Source organism: Choloepus didactylus, chromosome 1, assembly GCF_015220235.1.
Source record: "Choloepus didactylus isolate mChoDid1 chromosome 1, mChoDid1.pri, whole genome shotgun sequence".
In the NCBI taxonomy this organism is placed as follows: Eukaryota; Metazoa; Chordata; class Mammalia; order Pilosa; family Megalonychidae; genus Choloepus; species Choloepus didactylus.
The window spans coordinates 210856886-210874268 of NC_051307.1; the positions used below are offsets into that span (position 1 = coordinate 210856886).

The following is a 17383-nucleotide window of genomic DNA, read 5'->3' on the forward strand; positions in this document are numbered from 1 at the left end:
CTGTTTGAACCTACCCAGAGACTGAATGAAGCATTAGATCAAGTTCCTTGCGAGAACTTTATTAAAAGCATGAAATATTAAAAGAAAGAAAAGAAGGGAGGAATGAAAGGAGGAAGAGAGGAAGGGAGGGAAAAGGGAGGGAGGGAGAGAAGGACTATAGCAATCACTTCAAACACCTTCATTTCAAAAATGGTGAATCTGTATCACAGAAGGGTGAAGTGACTCACTCAAAGTTTGAACTACATGTCTGGACATGGTTTTTAGTTTTCTTTCTGTTTGAAAATTTTTCTTTTGTAACACCATAATCACCTTTATTGAATGTGTGAAAACTGATATCAGCCTACCTATCTTGCTTGTAGAAAGCTTTCTGAACATATTTAAACTAACAAAATTGTGAAACGTACAATATTTTTTTACCATATTCTGTTCCCACCCATGATGGAGTAACAAGAATCAGATTAAACCTCCCATCAAAAACAACTAAAAAATGAGGAAAATTAATGAAACAGTCATTGTCAGACATTAGGCAACAGGTGGCGCAGGAATGTGATTACTGATAAAAAAGAAACAAGGTGAATCCTCTTATGCCCTCTGCTTTCTGCCCAGAGACGCATTCTAGACTACAGGACAAGGAAAGCGACTGAAGCAGAGCAACACAGTGTTGCTGAGTTGGGAAGACAGAGACAAGCGTTCAAGGAGTATCTATAAGGTTTCTGGAAGATGTAGAGTTCTTATTAGGAGGGAGCCATGAAGAAAAAGAGCTCAGAAATATGCATAGCAGTACCCTTGAATCTTTGCTGAATACTATGTGTACCTGTATTAAGGCCAAGCAGAGGGTGACTGCGACATTGTGAGCTGGGGAACAGCCAGATTCATGCATAGCAGGGAATCATTCAAGTTTCCAATAGCCACAGTGGAGAATCCTTGTTGATTACTTGGGGCATTTAGGAAAGACCCCAGAAGAGCCATAACTTAGTAGTGGCGCTAAACTATCTATTGAGTAAAGGCTTCTCTAGACATGCCTTGATAAATCTTAAAAACAATTTTCAAAAGGAACAACCTAAAATTAAGTAATTGAACTACCTAGCACAGGGGTTGGCAAGCTTTTTCTATAAAGGGCTAGATGGTAAATATTTTAGGCTTTGTGGGTCACATATGGTTTCTGTGGCCGTCTTCTATTATTTAACACTTTAAAAATGTAAATTCCATTCTTAGCTCACAGCTGGATAAAAACAAGGTCATGGGAAGGATGTGGTCTGAAGGTGTGGTTTACTGATCCCTGAACTAGCAGAACAAAAGTTCAACAATTTTTAAAGGAAGAAAAAAAAATCAAACTATCAATATCCAGTCAAACATTACTGGGTATGCTACGAAACAGAAAAATGTAACTCATAACCAAGAGAAAATTCAGGCAATAGAAACAGACCAAGAAATGACAGAATTAGCGGTCAAATATTTTAAAATATCTATTATAATTGTATTCAAGTATTTAAAGGAAAATATGAATAAAATAAGAGAAATAGAAAATATAAAAAAGAAACTAGAAGGAATTTCTAGAAATAAAATATATAATAGCCAAATTAAAAAGTTAATTGGATGGAGTTAATAGCACATTAAACACTATAACAGAAGAAATGATCATACCTTAAGATAACAATAGAAACTTCCCAAACGGAAGTACAGAGATACAGAAGATGAAAAAATAACTGAGTACCAGTCACCTGTGACATAATATCAAGCAGTCAAATGTTAATGTATATATAATTAGAATCTTGGGTGTGGGCACACAAATATTTGAAGAAATAATGGCCAAAATTTTTCCCAAGTTAAGGAAAACTATAAACACTCAAATATAGGAAGTTAAATTAACATTAACCCCTCACATCTGAAATGAGGATTAAAGAACCAAATAACAATAACTTTAAACCTGGCACATAAGTAGCAAATTATCTGGTTTTCAAATAGAACACATTTAACTTTTACCTTATCAGGTCTTAAGCACCGAAGAATTATTATTTTCTGTAGCTCATTTAGCATCTTATCCATTGGTTCTGGAAAGTTAGCATTGTGTGGTTCTTTACTGTCATAGATTTCCCGCCATTCCAATATATTTTCACAAAAATGCTCCCTAATGAAAAAATGCTTAATAAATATTCTTTTCATTGGGGAAAATATTTAAAAACAAGATTACTGAGCAAGGGGACAAAAACAGACAGCTGTGGGACCATTCAGATTACAAATTTACCATCACTATTCAATACTAAGTCATCCAATTTAAACAAGTACCTGAGTTCTTTGAAGGCAGGATATTCACTTGCCCGACATATTTCCTCCCAGCTTTTATCTGGTAACCAGGATGGATCAGGATTTTTCTTAGCACTCTTAAGACTCACTCCTCCAGTTAAGAGAAACATCAGTTCCTGGTATTCAATCTCTTTCTTTGCCCTGTATTCACAAAATAAGGACTGTTGTAAATCGTTGATTTTTAAATTTGAATGTAGTCAACTTCTGCTTCTAGCTAGGATGGAGTAACCAGAACTGTACTTACTCTCCTGCTGTAAAAAACTAGAAAACTGGACAAAAGTGAATGAAACACTGTTTATGGAAATTGTACAATAGCCAGTGCAGGACTATAGTCCCTGAAAGAAGGGAGACAAGGTGGGCCCTATGACTGCCTCAGCTGTCTGCCTGGAGGAACATTCCAGACCATAGAGCAGGAAGGGGATTTAAATCAGAGTGTGGCAGTATTGCTGAGGAGAGGCAACACAGATCAGTTCAGGAAGGCTGAGGAGGCAGGAATTGGTGGGCAGAGTACCAGAGAGGAGGGAAATGCATAGAAAGGGAGCTCCAAAAATCTGTGTAAGTGTCCTCTCGATTCTAAAGCTAAATACTACAACATGTATGAGTAAGGTAAAACTCCAGAAGGCCAGGCAAAGAATGTCTGGGGAGCTGTAAACTGAACAGTTCCCAGAACTCACACAGGGTTGGGAGATATGAGTTCTTGCCAACCAGAGTTAAGCTTTTGCTGAATACTGGGAGAATTCAGGAGAGACACCAGAGGGATCGTATCTTAGTAGTGAAGCTATCCTGGCTTTAGAATAAAGGCTTCTAAAACTGCCATAAGAAAGCTTAAAAACAAGTCTTGAAATGATCAAGCTAATCCAGTAGTAGTTTAACTACCTGCAAAAGTGAAGTGTAATGATCTTTAAAGGAATACAAAAGAGCCAGCATTTACCAAAATAAAATTCAAAGCACTCATAACCAGGAGAATAATCAGTCCATAGTAACAGACTAGAAGTGGTAGAGATGATATATAAGTAGAGAAGACATTAAAATAGCTACAACAAATATGCTGAATGATTTAAAGAAAAATACAACAAAATTTTTCTTGGTGAAGAAAGAAATTGAAGATATATTAAAAAAAAACCAAGTGTAACTTCTAGAGAGGAAAGATACAATATCCAAAATTATAACTGAGAAACCAAGAATTAACAAATTATTATTACTGAATCATTATATAGATGTTCCTCTTACTTTCTAATATATTAGAATAGACAGAAGGAAGTACCCAAAATTACTGAACTGTGGCCCAGCTGCCTTGATCTTTGATAATGATTGTATAACTCTATAGCCTTTATCTTGTGATTGTAGAAACCTTGTGACTGGCCCCACTTGTACCCCCTAATCCTGTTTTTCAACTTTAGAGTCTTAGGATCACAGAAGACAGCCCCTAATGTTTACTAATGAAGGGACTTGAGTCAGCCTAGAACTTACCCAGCCCAATTCCTAAACTATCTTACTAGACAAAGCTGTATCTAACCGAAGTTGGCCAGCCTGACGTGCAGTAGGTTAAACTGTAACCTATATGTGACCTAACTTCATTATAATACTAAAAATCACAACCATCATCATATTAAGGCCTCCATTTTCTTACATATGTTCTGTGACTAGGCATGTAATCAGTCTGCACATGCTCAATAATTAGACTATCTCTATTTTCATCATCTTGAGCCACTATACTCATTATCCTATCTGTCTTTGACTATTTTAAAACTTGTAGAGTTACTGCAGCTTAGGGAGACATAACTGAGGCCCATAAGCCTACTGATCTCCTTGCTCTGCACTTTGCAAACCCTGGTGTTACAGATTGGTTGTTATGCCTAGCGGGCAGAGAACCCCCACTTTAATCAGTATCAGTTATAGCTACTAAGTCAACAAAGGAGACCAAATGGAATCATAAAAAATATTCAATCTAAAAAAAGGCAGAAAGGCAGAAACAGAACAAAAAAAAACAGATAAGTGAGACAGAAAAGAAATAAGACAGTAAATTTAAACATAACTATCTATAATCACATTATTTGTAAATGGTCTAAACAACCTCATTAAAAGGCAGTGATGATCAGACTGGACAAAATCAGCAAGACCCAACTATATGCAATATACAGGGACACACTTTAAATATAAAGATGCAAAGAGATTAAAAGTTAAAAGGATGGAAAAAGATATACCATACTAACACTAATCAAAAGAAAGCTGGAAGGGATATAATAATATCAGACAAAGTAGATTTCAGAGCAAAAGATATAACCAAAGATTAAAAAGATAACTCATCAAGAGAACATAACAGTCCTAAATATTTATGCACCTAAAATCAGAGCTTTAAAACAAAAGGATAAATAGAGAAATTCAAAATTATAGTTAGCAATTCCAACACTCAATAACTGATAGAACAAGTACACAGCTAGTTGATAAAGACATAGAAGACATAAGACCAACATGACTTACATGACATTTATAGAACACTCTACCCAAGAACAGCAAAATACACATTCTTTTCAAGGGCACAGAGAATATTTACAAAGACAGACCACATTCTGGGTGAAACAACAAGTCTTATTCACATAAAATTTCTAGAATAGGTAAACTGTGGAGACAGAAAGCAGATTGGTGGTTGCCTGGGACTAGGAGTAGGAACAGAGATTGACTAAATGGACACAAGGAAACTTTTTGAAGCAATGGAGGTGTTCTAAAACTGGACTTTGGTGATAGTTGCACAACAGTATAGATTTATTAAAAATCATTGAACTATTATCTTACAGTAGTGAATTGCATGGTATATAAATTATACCTCAATAAAGCTTAAAAAAGAATAAAAGAAATATCTAAGGAGTGGCTTCCAGTGCATATTGTTAATAGAAAAAAAAGTGCAAAGAAGCATATATAGTGTATTACATTTTTGTAAGAAAGAAAGGAAAAAAGAAACCATACATGTATTTGCTTATCTTTACAATAATTTAAATTTAGAGTTAAATGGATGTATTTTGTAGCATTTGACATATGACAAGAGAATTATTGAATTAGAATAATAAAATTTTGAGAAGCAAAGAGCTAGAAAATATAGAAGGTATGCATAAGAAAGTTTAATAGTGAACTAGAAAAGAAAAAGGGATTGAAGAAATTATTACTGAGTATTTTCAAATCAGTTTCTATCAAGCTACAGAATCAAAAAGCCCTAGGAATCTCAAACAGGATAAGTCAAAAGAAAAACACACTATTTGAAGTTAGTATGGTAGTTACCTCTGGAGAAGAGGTAAGGGCTAGTAGAGATTGGGAAATAAAACCTTAAAAACAGCCTAAGAATAAAGGTACCTTACTTTCATAGGAAGAACAATTAAAAAATTCAAAATAGTGGAAGCTAGAAGACAATGAATAGTTCCAAATGTTACGAGAAATTCTAAACCTAGCAAAAATATCCTTCAAGAATGAAAGTAAAATATATTTTCACACACATTAATACTAAGAGAATTCATGACCAGCAGACATACAATGAATGAAATATTAAAGAGATTTTTTCATGGAAAACAAAAATAGATACCATAGGGAAATGTGGAAGTGAACAAAGGAATAAATTGCAACGAAAGGTGTAAATATGTGGGTAAATTTAAATGAAGAATTACTGTATAGACAATAAAAAGAACCTCTCATAAAGCTTAAAATACAGAGAAAATTGAAATATATGGAAACAAGAGCAAATAAACTAGAAGTGGTACACGGAGATAAAAATTTTTAAGTCTTCGCATTGTGTGGGAAAAAGGCAGAAGCAGTAAAAATAATTAAGGCATTTTGCAGGTACATATTATAATTCCTAAGATGATCATTAAAAGAAGAGTAAAAGATAAAAGATGGAAAACTGAAAAAAAAACACTGAAAATCAACTTTATAAAATGGCAAGAAAGGGGAGAAAAAGCAAACACAACTGCTGGGATACATAATAAGTGGTAGATTTAACCCCCAAAATATAAAAATTATATTATATATAGATGGACTAAGCATACTTAACAAAGATTGTCAAACTGGATTTTTAAAAGCCCACTACGTGTTGCTTCCAAGACATATCTAAAATATAAGGCTACAAAATGTTGAAAATAAATGATGAAAAAGATATACCATATAAACACTAAATTAAGGGGCAAAGTATAGCTATATTACCATTAGAAAAAGCAAACTATAAGGCAAAATGAATTACTAGATGTAATATGTAATACTTTACAATGATATAATGTTTTATTCACTATAAAAATTCTAAATATGAATGCTCCTAAAAACACAGCTTCAAAATATATAATGCAGGAGAAATGGATCAGTTCACAATCATAGTGGGAAATTTTAATGTACTTTTTCCCATTAACTGATAAAACAATCAAACAAAAGAATTAGATGGGTTGATGAACATAGATGAAGAATGAGATCAACAGACTTTAATTAACATATATACAATTATGCACCCAATATATGCAGAACACTAAAAAATTGACCATATTCTGGATCATAAGGCAGTCTAAACAAATATCAAATGACTAAAATCGTACAAAATATGTTATTTGAGTACAGAGCAATTAATATAGAAATCAATAACAAAAAGATAACTTGAGAATTCCCTAATGCTGTAAATTAAGCAATACAATTATAAGTAACCCATTAATAAAAATCACAATGAAAATTAGAAAACATTTGAACTGTATGGTAGTGAAAATGCTTTACTGATATATTTGATACTATATATCAGATTTACCTTTAAAGCAATGCTTAGAGGTACATTTATAGTCTTAAATGTAAATATCAGAAAAGAAGAAAGGTTGAAAACCAACAAGCTAAGCATCCATGTAAAAAGGCAGGAAAAAAGGGCAAATCAAACCCAAAGAAAGTTGAAAGGAGGAAATAATAAAGATAAGAGGCTTCTAGTCAACAAAGACAACAGTATAATTCCCCCACAGAATCTCTGAAGAACTAGCAAAAACCGGCAAAATATAATAGTAGTTACTTAGGGTTTCCTGCATGTAGGATGAGGTGATGCGGGGGTGGGGATGATAGCTAAAGGCAACACAGTTTCTTTTTGAGGTTATGAAAACGTTCTGAAACTGTGCTGCTGGTTAGACAACTCCGTGAATATACTAAAACCACTGAATTGTAAACCTTAAATGGGTGAATTAAATGGTGTATGTATCATATTTCAATAAAGCTGTTAAAAAAGATCAACCAATGTAATATAGTGCATGAACAGAACAAAGGAAAAATCGTAAGTTCTCAGAATATGAAAAAAATCATTTGATAAATTTCAATATTCACTCACCATTTAAAGAGAAAACACTTAAAGAACTAATAATGGAAAGGAACAACCTTAAATCGACAAAAAATATTTATAAAAACCCACAGAAAACATCAGTCTTAATGGTTAAATAGTGAAAACTTTCCCTTTGAAATCAAAATGAGATAAGACTTGTTTAGGATTTAAGTCCTAACAAATATAAATATTATAAAGAAAAACTGAAATCGTCATTATTCATAGACAATATGTTTGTATTCATAGAAAATCCAAATAATCTATGGATAAATTATTAGAATCTAAATGAGTTAAACAAGGTCACTGGATACCAAATAAATATATAAAAAGTCCATTGTAATTCTGCATACCAGCAAAAAAAAGAAGTCAAAAAATGAAATAGAGTGAAAGATACCATTTACCATAGCAGGAAGAATTTTTTTTTAAGTTTTTAATTTTTAATTTAATTTAATTTTCCTCTATTAGAGAAGTTGTGGGTTTACAAAACAACCATGCATAAAATACAGGATTCCCATACATCACCCTATTATTAACATCTTACTTTGGTGTGGAACATTTGTTACAATTGATGATGGAACATTTTTATAATTGTACTAGTAACTATAGTCCATGTTTTGACTTGGGGTTCACTGTGTAGTGTTGTTCCATGGATTTTTTTTAAAAGTTTATTCTGAAATCTGTTATTTCCCCTTTTAACCACATTCAGATATATAATTCAGTGGTGTTAATTATATTCACAAAGCTGTGCTTCCATCACTACCATCCATTACCAAAACATTTCCATCATTCCAAACAATCAAGTTTTAGAACACTTTCATCACTCCCAAAGATTTGCAGTATGAAGAATTTTTAACTACCCAGGAATAAACCTAATAAAAGATGTGCAAGATACAGAAAATTATAAAACATCTTATAGAGAAATGAAATAACAAACTAAGGAAATAGAGTGACATATTATAGTCTTAGATTGGAATACTCAACGTTGTAAAGTTGTTAATTTTTTCACAAACCAAACTATAGTTCAATGCACTACCAATCAAAAGTCCAAGAGGTTGCTTAGTATTTTCCCTCTTGGGGCTTGAAAGACTTATTCTAATATTTATACAGAAATATAAAGGTTCAAGAATAGAAAAGACACTCGTATAAAATAACCACATTGGAGGACACTTTATCAGACATCAAGACATATTTGAAGGTTAAATAACTACAGACAAATACAGTAATTAAACTGAATAATGTCTAGATATATGTCTATAACATTTATGGGAAAGGTGGCATGATAGAGCAGTGGAAAAAGGTCAGTCTTTTCAACAAGTGGATATCTGTAAAGGAAAAAAAAGAAACTTGATATCTACACCTCAGACTATACACACAAGTCAGTTCTAGATCTAAACATGACAGGCAAAACAATAAAGCTTCAAGATGATAATATAGGAAAATACCTTTATAATTTTAGGCTGGAGAAAAATTTCTTACTGAGCACAAAGTATTGGACTATATTAAAATTAAAAACTCTGTTCAACAAAAGGCAACACTGAGAATAAAAAAGCAAACTAGAGAGTGGGAGATATTTGCCACACATAATTGTCAAGGGATTTGTATCCAGAATATGTAAAAAACTCATACAAATCAATAAGAAAAACATAGATAACTCAAAAGAGAAATATGAAAGTGATATGAAGAGGTGCATCATAAAAATGATTTGTAAATGGCCTATAAACATATGAAAACATGCCCAACTTCATCAGTCATCAGGGAAATATAAATTTAAACTACAATGCAATAATACTCCCCACATCTCAAAACTGATTTTTAAAAACGATAATACAAAATGACAGTGAGGATTTGGAGCAATAGAATGCTCAAACACTGATAATGGGCTCTAAACTGGTACAATCATTCTGGAAAACAATTTGCAAATTTCTTTCTAGGTATAGACTCAACAGAAATATGCTCACATGTGCACCAAGAGCTATGTACAGGAATGTTCGTTCACAGTGCCATTATTTATAGCAGCTCCATGCTGGAAACAACCCGGATGTTCATCAACAGTAGAAAGAATAAATTGTGATGCATTCATACAAGGTAATACTATAAAACAATAAAAACAAACTATAGCCACATAACAACATGGATGAATCTCACAAAGATAATGTTCAGAGAAAGAAGCCAGATAAAATACATACTATTTGCTTTCATTTATGTGAAGACAAAACTAAACTTCAGCGTTAGAAGTCAGGATAGTAATTATCTTTGGGAAGGAGAGAGGAGTGGTATTTTGGAAGGAGTACAAAAAGTACTTCAGGTATGATGGGAATGTTCTATTTCTTGGAGGCAATTATACAGACTTTCACTTTGTAAGAATTTTTCGAAACATACATTAATATTTTTGTGAACAAGCTGTGTGATCTAAATTTTAAAAATCAAATAAACATTAAAAAATGAATACTACTATAGAAGCCATGGTTATTAGTGAAATACATACACTAAATTCTCACAGAATTCATACAAGAATCTAATCTGAATGCTTATTTAAGATTAGATTTTCCTGAGAGGTATTTTTTTCAAGTACATAAATTAAGAAAATGCAAGTAACTTACAGAAGAAGATTGGCACATAATAAAAAGGAAAACAACAGCTTGTCCTTCTCAAATAGTGATCTGCATATATTACAATATAAGTTGTATGTGAAGTGGTCATTTAAATATCGTAGGCGCTTTTCCAAAATTTTGGATTTGTTACTAAAGGATTTAAAAAAAAAAGGAAAAGAAACTGAGTCAAAACAAAACTAAGAAAAATAAGTAACATAAATTAAAATATAAGTTGTTTTATGTTATCAAATTATCCAGTATTAAAAACATATGGAACCACACACACACACAAGTACATGTAAACTGATGAAATCTGAATGAGCTCTATAGATTGTACCAATGTCACTTTCGGATGTGAAATTGTATTATAGTAATATAAGATGTTATCATTGGAGAATATGAGTGAAGGGAACATGGGACATCCCTGTACATTTTTTTTGGTAACTTCTTGGGAATCTGTAAGTATGTATGTATGTATGTATGCATTTATTTATTTTATTTTATTTTTTATGGGAATTGTTTTAATTAAGAACTTAAAACCAAAATTTCAAAGAGTCTTATATAGCAATTATTTTATTCTATACTTTAAATATCGGTGTATTCTCAAACAGTTTCCAACTTTTCAACATGAAAGATCATTTTAACTATCTCACTGTCTTGCAATTTGTCCCAAGAATTAATAACATGATTATAAACACATTAGTTTCTAGGATGTAAAGAAGAAAGTAGGACCATACAATTACTATAACTTAAAAAGTTTCATAGGTTCAAAAGGACTTGGACATTGGAAGGGGACCCACAGTTAATTCATATTGCTTCATGTGTTGCTCATGCACCTCAAAAGTACTTTAAAAATCTTGTTCATTTGTCCTCTACTTAAAAACAAGGGGGAACAAAAGTCAGTATTTGCCTTCCAGGTCTTATCAATATCTGGAGTTTTCAATAGTAAGCACATGAGTCTGTATTTAAACTAGAGAAAGACCAGCTTGTTCAAAGCCCAAGAGAAAATCAGGTTTCTAAGGCAGTCTATCAATATGGAGTCTGAATTACTCCTTGAGGCCATCTTTCCTAAGATTGTCAGATGCTACATGAAAAGCTTGAGCTTGATGGATAAAACCTAACATGCAAGAAGTGGTTTTAAAAGCAACAGTTTTCACAGTCAGTTACACCATCGCACATTGTCACATTGAATTTGATCTTTAGGTACCTGCAGTGTTTAAAATAGTAACACCAAAATTTACCAAAATTACTAGTGACGTTGTTTTGGACCACATTCCTCTTACTAAATATACACCTCAAAGATAGGAGAGCTCTCTACGTAAAAAAATTCACCTCAAAACTATGCAAATAAAGTAAAAAGTTTTATAAACAAAAAGCTTACGATTCTTTAGTATGAGCTTTCAAAGCTTAGTATAGTTAAAAGATGACAGTGTGTGAAGATCTTATGTGGAATAAAACCAATTCTAAAAATTGAATATAGTACGTTAAAGACCCAGAGTAAAAACATCAAGGAATCTGTAAGTATTTAAAAATAAAAAGTTTTTAAAAGTAGGTTATAATTCTGTGAGAAAGTGAAATATGGTTTACACCATTTCTCATTTCTAAAATCTTAAATTTCTTATTCTAACCAAAAATAACTGAAAACAATCAGTTAATGTTAAAACACATATTAAATCTCTGTAAGTGTGAAGCCTATGCTAGGGAGACACATATGAAATGTAAAAGTCATGAAATATTCACTTGCCCCAAAGAAACTTAAAAGCTAGACGAAGACCCTCACATTAAAACATGCATTAAAACTCAGAAAATATATAGACGAAAGTGGTGATTTCTGGGTGGGATTATAACGTTTATTTTCTTCTTTATACACTTTGGTATTTTTAAAATTTTGCAATATGTATATATTGCTTCCATTTTTTTGGTTCATTTTTAAAGAGCAATTCTTAAGGAATATAAAATGGTACAGTCATTCTGGAAAACAGTTTGGCAGTTTCCTAAAAGACTAATCAAGCAACTGCCACGTGACCTAGCAATTGCACTCTCAGGCATGTATCGCAGAGAAATCAAAACTTCTGTTTACTCAAAAACCTGTACATGAAGGACAACAGCAGCTTTATTGGTAATTAGCCTCAAATTGGAAATAACACAGATGCCCTTCAGCAGGTGAATGATTAAACAAAATGGAGTACATTATATTATGGACTACTTCTCAGCAGTATAAAAGAACAAAATTATTAATATATGCAAAAATGTGAATGGATATCCAGAGAATTATGAATGAAAAATGTCAATCCCCCCATATTACATATTGTATGATTCCACTTACTTAACATTCTTGAAATGACAAAATTACAAATTTGGAGAAGAGATTAGTGGTTGCCAGGGATTAAAGATGGGGTGAGGTGGGAGGGAAGTGGGGGTGGCTATAAAAGGGCAACATGGGTTTCCTTGTGGTGATGGAAATGTTCTGTCTTGACTGTATCAATATGAATATCTTGGTTGTGACACTCTACTATAGTTTTGCAGGAAGGTAACATTGGGGGAAACTGGGTAAAGGGTACACAGGATCTTTCTGTTTCACATCTAACAATTGTATGTGAAACTACAATTATCTCAAAATTTAAAGTTTAATTTAAAAAAGTAATACTTGGGTCCACGAGAATGGAATGGAAAAGCTGCAGGTAATGACACTTGTTTTAAGGATTGGCTTTTAGAGTCATATTAATGCTTTATGAACTCTAAAATATAATAAAATTAAAATTAAAAAGGATGAGAAAAAAACTAACATGAAATAAAAATAAACAAATGAATCTAACTGTATTTCACATGAATAAAATTACCCATCGAAGAAGGGGAAACTAATCCAAGTAACTTTTGAAATACAGTTATTTTATGTCTAAAAACAAAAAGAACTGTGTTTTTGTGTGGATGTATGCATTCAATCTCGTGTTTATATCTAGAGTGTAATCACTGGGTCATATCGTAAATCTATCTTTACATTTTGATTATCTGCCAAAATGTTTTTCAAAGTGGAGGCACCATTTAAAAATGAACAAAGGCAAAGAACAAGAGTTTCAATTTCTCTACAACCTTACCAAGGGTGAAGTGGTAGCTCATTATGGTTCTAAGGGTGGTTTTCTTTTTATTTATTCTACGTATGTTTTTCATGCCTTCTTGAATTGTAGCTTCATGTTTTTCATCACTTTGGGGAAATTCTTTGTCACTATTTCTTTAAATATTAATGTGTTCCATTCTCTTTTTTTCTCTTATGGGATTCCAATTATACATACTTAGAACTTTTCACTATGCCCCCTTCTCTCTGTGCTTCAATCAGAATATTTTCTTATTATTCTTCTGAATTTCAGTTACTGCATTTTTCAGTTCTCAACTTTCCATTTAATTCTTTTAAAAATCGATTCCAAGTCTCTGGTGAAATTCTCCATATTCTCCTCTATTTTCTTCAACATATTGATAATAGTTATCTTAAAATCCCTGAATAATAATTTCAATAGCTGGGGTCACCTATTGATATATTTCTATTGTTGGTTTTCTCCTGGATTTTGTCATTTGGTTGTTTCTTGGCATTCCTGGTAAACTTTTTATTGAATACTGGACACAGTGTATAAAAAACTGTAGGGGATCTGGATAATTTATCTTCCTGCAGAGAGGATTTAATTTTCTGTCAGGTAGAGAGAGGAAGAGATCCTGGGTAGATCTCATCAAGGCTGGGTTTCACAGTTATGGACAGTCTATTGCCCATACCCCTGGGAAGTGGCCCTTCTGAGATTTCAACACAAAGCCTAAAGAAATGTACCAGCACCCTTCCAACTTGGCATGCTCTGAATGCCAACCTGTCTTCCCAGCTCCAAGAAACTTCTGCATAGCTCTTTAGCTTCCTACTTGCTGTTCTCTTCCTTGTTTCTCTGTGTCTTGCTCTACAACCATGTAGAGCTTGGGAGTTGGCAAACGTCTCAAGGGGAAATACTCTGGGCTCCATACTCTGCAGTTCCCTCCTCTCCAAGATCTTGTCACTTCAACTCCTGGCATGTTGGCAGTCCCAAACTCCAACCTCTGACTCTCTTATTCAACGAGTCTGCCACCAGCCCTAGATTGCTGTTTTCTACTTGGTCCCTGTTCCCTTGCACCGAGAATCAGTCAATACCCTTAGGAAAAAAGTGGGAGAAAATGTGGGCCTCACCTGGGTGTGTTTCTGTTCTCTCCAGGAACTTGGACTCCAAAAATTCTGATTTTTTTGCTTTCTTTCCAATGTCTTAAATTCTTTTATAGTCGTTCCCAATAGGGAAAGCCAGATATGAGCTACTGTATAATGGTCAGAAGCAGAAGTCTGCCCCTGCCACCTCTTTAAAAATATTCAATAATTTTTTTTCATTTAAAAGTTTCATTTGGTTGTTTTTCATATCTGCTTGTCCTTTTTTCATAATGTCTTATCTTTTTCTTAAGTTTTCTATTTTTGTTTCATCTCTTTAATCTTCAAAACATACTTATTTTATGTTCTTTTACAGATTTTAAAAATTATCTTAAGTATTTGGGATGCTAATCCTCCCATTTGTTTTGTATGCTGACTCTCATAGTAGTTCATTTCCTTATTTGTTTACTATTTATTTTAAATGTGAGTTCATCTTAATGGGAATTTGTTCTTGTGTGGAAATCCTGGGTGATTTTGGTTGTCAGAGTGTCCCTCCATTAGTAGTTTTACATTTAAATCTTCCATGGTCCTAGATGACTTTGGGGCCACCAGCCTGGAACCAATACTTATGGCAATTCCTCAACTTGAATTTCCCGTATCATGTGGTTTGTGTAAATCCAAATTCTATATCTTAACTGGGACAGCTTAGGGATTTCAATCACTCTAGAGAGATTGCTCAACTGGAATCCATGTAGAAACACTTTCCTTATAGTACTTATTAGGCTCAAATATTTTTATTTTACTTAACAACTGTAACCGTTACTAAATTACCAGACATTGACATAAACACTTTACAAACATTGTTTCTTTTAATTCTTATAACAACTGTATAAGCTAGGTACTACATAAGGACAATTGAGGTGATTACAGAAAGATTAACTGACTTGTCTGTGGTCACACGGCCAGAATTGCGATTTAATCCCTGTCTTCTGTGTGTGATTCCAAAATCCATACACATTCATTAACTTTTTAAAGTGAAAATATTGAGGAAACTATTGAAAATGTGGGGCTGAAACCTTAGACAGACCTCGGGACTGGAGAAAGACATATTGGAGTTGCCGACAAAAATAATTCAGGTGACTTATTGAAATATTTTAAAGAGAAAAAAGGACTAAAGCTAACCCCTCTATGCCCAAATCTTTCTTGAGTAGGAGTGAAACAGAAAAACAGTAAGGAGGTTTTAATCGATCCTTCCTCCCTCCCTCCTGCTTCTATACTGAATCTTATTATATAAGTAATAAGAAAAAAAAAGTTAAATTTTTTAAATGGGAAAAATGTTGAAGATCCAATCTAGGAAGGATGACTAAAGCTAGAGAATATTTACCTGTCATGAATAGAGTTGATATAAAGGTTCACAAACCAAGTGAGTGAGTACTGGTACATGGGATCAATGTTAGCAAGGTCTGCAATGCTAAAGAATAACACTGATGAATGTTTAGCAATGGGTCTATAGCCTTCACGAGACTCTGCTATTTTGAGTTCTGTTTTTTCTGCAATCTAGAAGACAAAAAAAAAATCAAAATTAAAAAATGGGGAGTTTGCTTTAATCATGTAATTTTCATATAATGAGGTTTATTTAAAAACACTTCAAACCCAATGACACAGTTATAGGAGAATAGTTTATAAGAAAAGTCCTTATCATGCTGAAAATGAGAAAGCAGACAACTATGCAAGAAAGAATGAAAGGGAAATGGGTAGGGAGGGAGAGAGGGAAGGAGAAGGTATGAGGGAAAGGAAGGGGAGGAACAGGAGGAATTAAGGAAGGAAGGAAGAAAAGAAGGGAGACTACTGAATGAGTGTGCCTAGGTGGTCATGTTTATATTGAATTATTGTATTTGTAGCTGATTCATCAAGTGGTAGGGATAGAACCAAACCCAAGATATGCTAACCATTTTTTTTTCCAGTCATGCACCATGTTTAATTTTAAATTATGTTTAAAATATTAAAATCATAACTCTAAAATATTTAAAATATTCTTTAAAATCAGATTACTAACTTAAAATAATAAAAATAAAAAGAGCTTGTAATACTTCTCTGAGTATATCTTTTTTTGAACTATTGTTAGTCTTCTACATATTCAAAAGGTAAAATTAAATCAACCAGGAGGGGAGGAACTCTAAAACTGAATGTAAATCAAAATAATGAACCTAGCTGTATTTAAAATGAATAACATATATACACTGAAGAACAAAAAAACTAATACAAGTAATTTTTTAACATAGAACTTTGAATATTTATTCTCAGTATAAAGAAAAATAAAGGAACTGCCAATAAATTTTTTTTTTTTTTTTTTACTGCCTATTCTGGGGGCATGTAGATGTGTTCTCTCCTCTTCAAGATCCTGGGGTACAGAGGCCTGTATTTTAGTTCTTTTTGTCACACACAATGCTGACCACTCAGCAGGTGTTCAAAACATGACTGGGGTTTTGCATTTGCACTTGTTGTTCCCTCTGCCTGCATGCTCTTCCACTCACTTCCTCTGAGACTTTTTTTTAATATTCATTTTACTGAGATATATTCACATACCACGCAGTCATACAAAACAAATCGTACATTCGATTGTTCACAGTACCATTACATAGTTGTACATTCATCACCAAAATCAATCCCTGACACCCTCATTACCACACACAAAAAAATGACAAGAATAATAAGCTAACCATTTTTTTCTCTTGGAAAATTAGATCTTTGAGAGCCTCGGAAACTTAAGTCAGGTTCTACTCAGTATTAGTGCTAAAAGGTAACTGGACCAGAGTTGGCTTTTACTGCAAGATGAATGTATGAGGAAACAGAAAAATTTTCTAGATGAAATTAGTGTTCAAATGGAACATAGAAAGAACAGATGAAGACCATATAGCCCTTGAAAGACGGGGAGAGACAGAGAGAATGGCAACTTAATGCTTTCCATTCTCTTTTGAGGCCTGCATATATTTTCTGTAATTGGGTTATAAAATATTCCTTTGT

At 33.0% G+C, this 17383-nt stretch overlaps 1 protein-coding gene across 1 annotated transcript in view; it reads right to left on the bottom strand.

The window, feature by feature from the left end:
* The window catches only part of DNAH12 (dynein axonemal heavy chain 12), a 304653-nt gene that overhangs the window by 46160 nt on the left and 241110 nt on the right, over positions 1-17383 (bottom strand). The window contains 4 exon segments of the mRNA XM_037798810.1: positions 1984-2128; positions 2287-2445; positions 10222-10362; positions 15744-15916. Of these exon segments, the coding sequence (XP_037654738.1) occupies positions 1984-2128; positions 2287-2445; positions 10222-10362; positions 15744-15916 (618 nt within the window).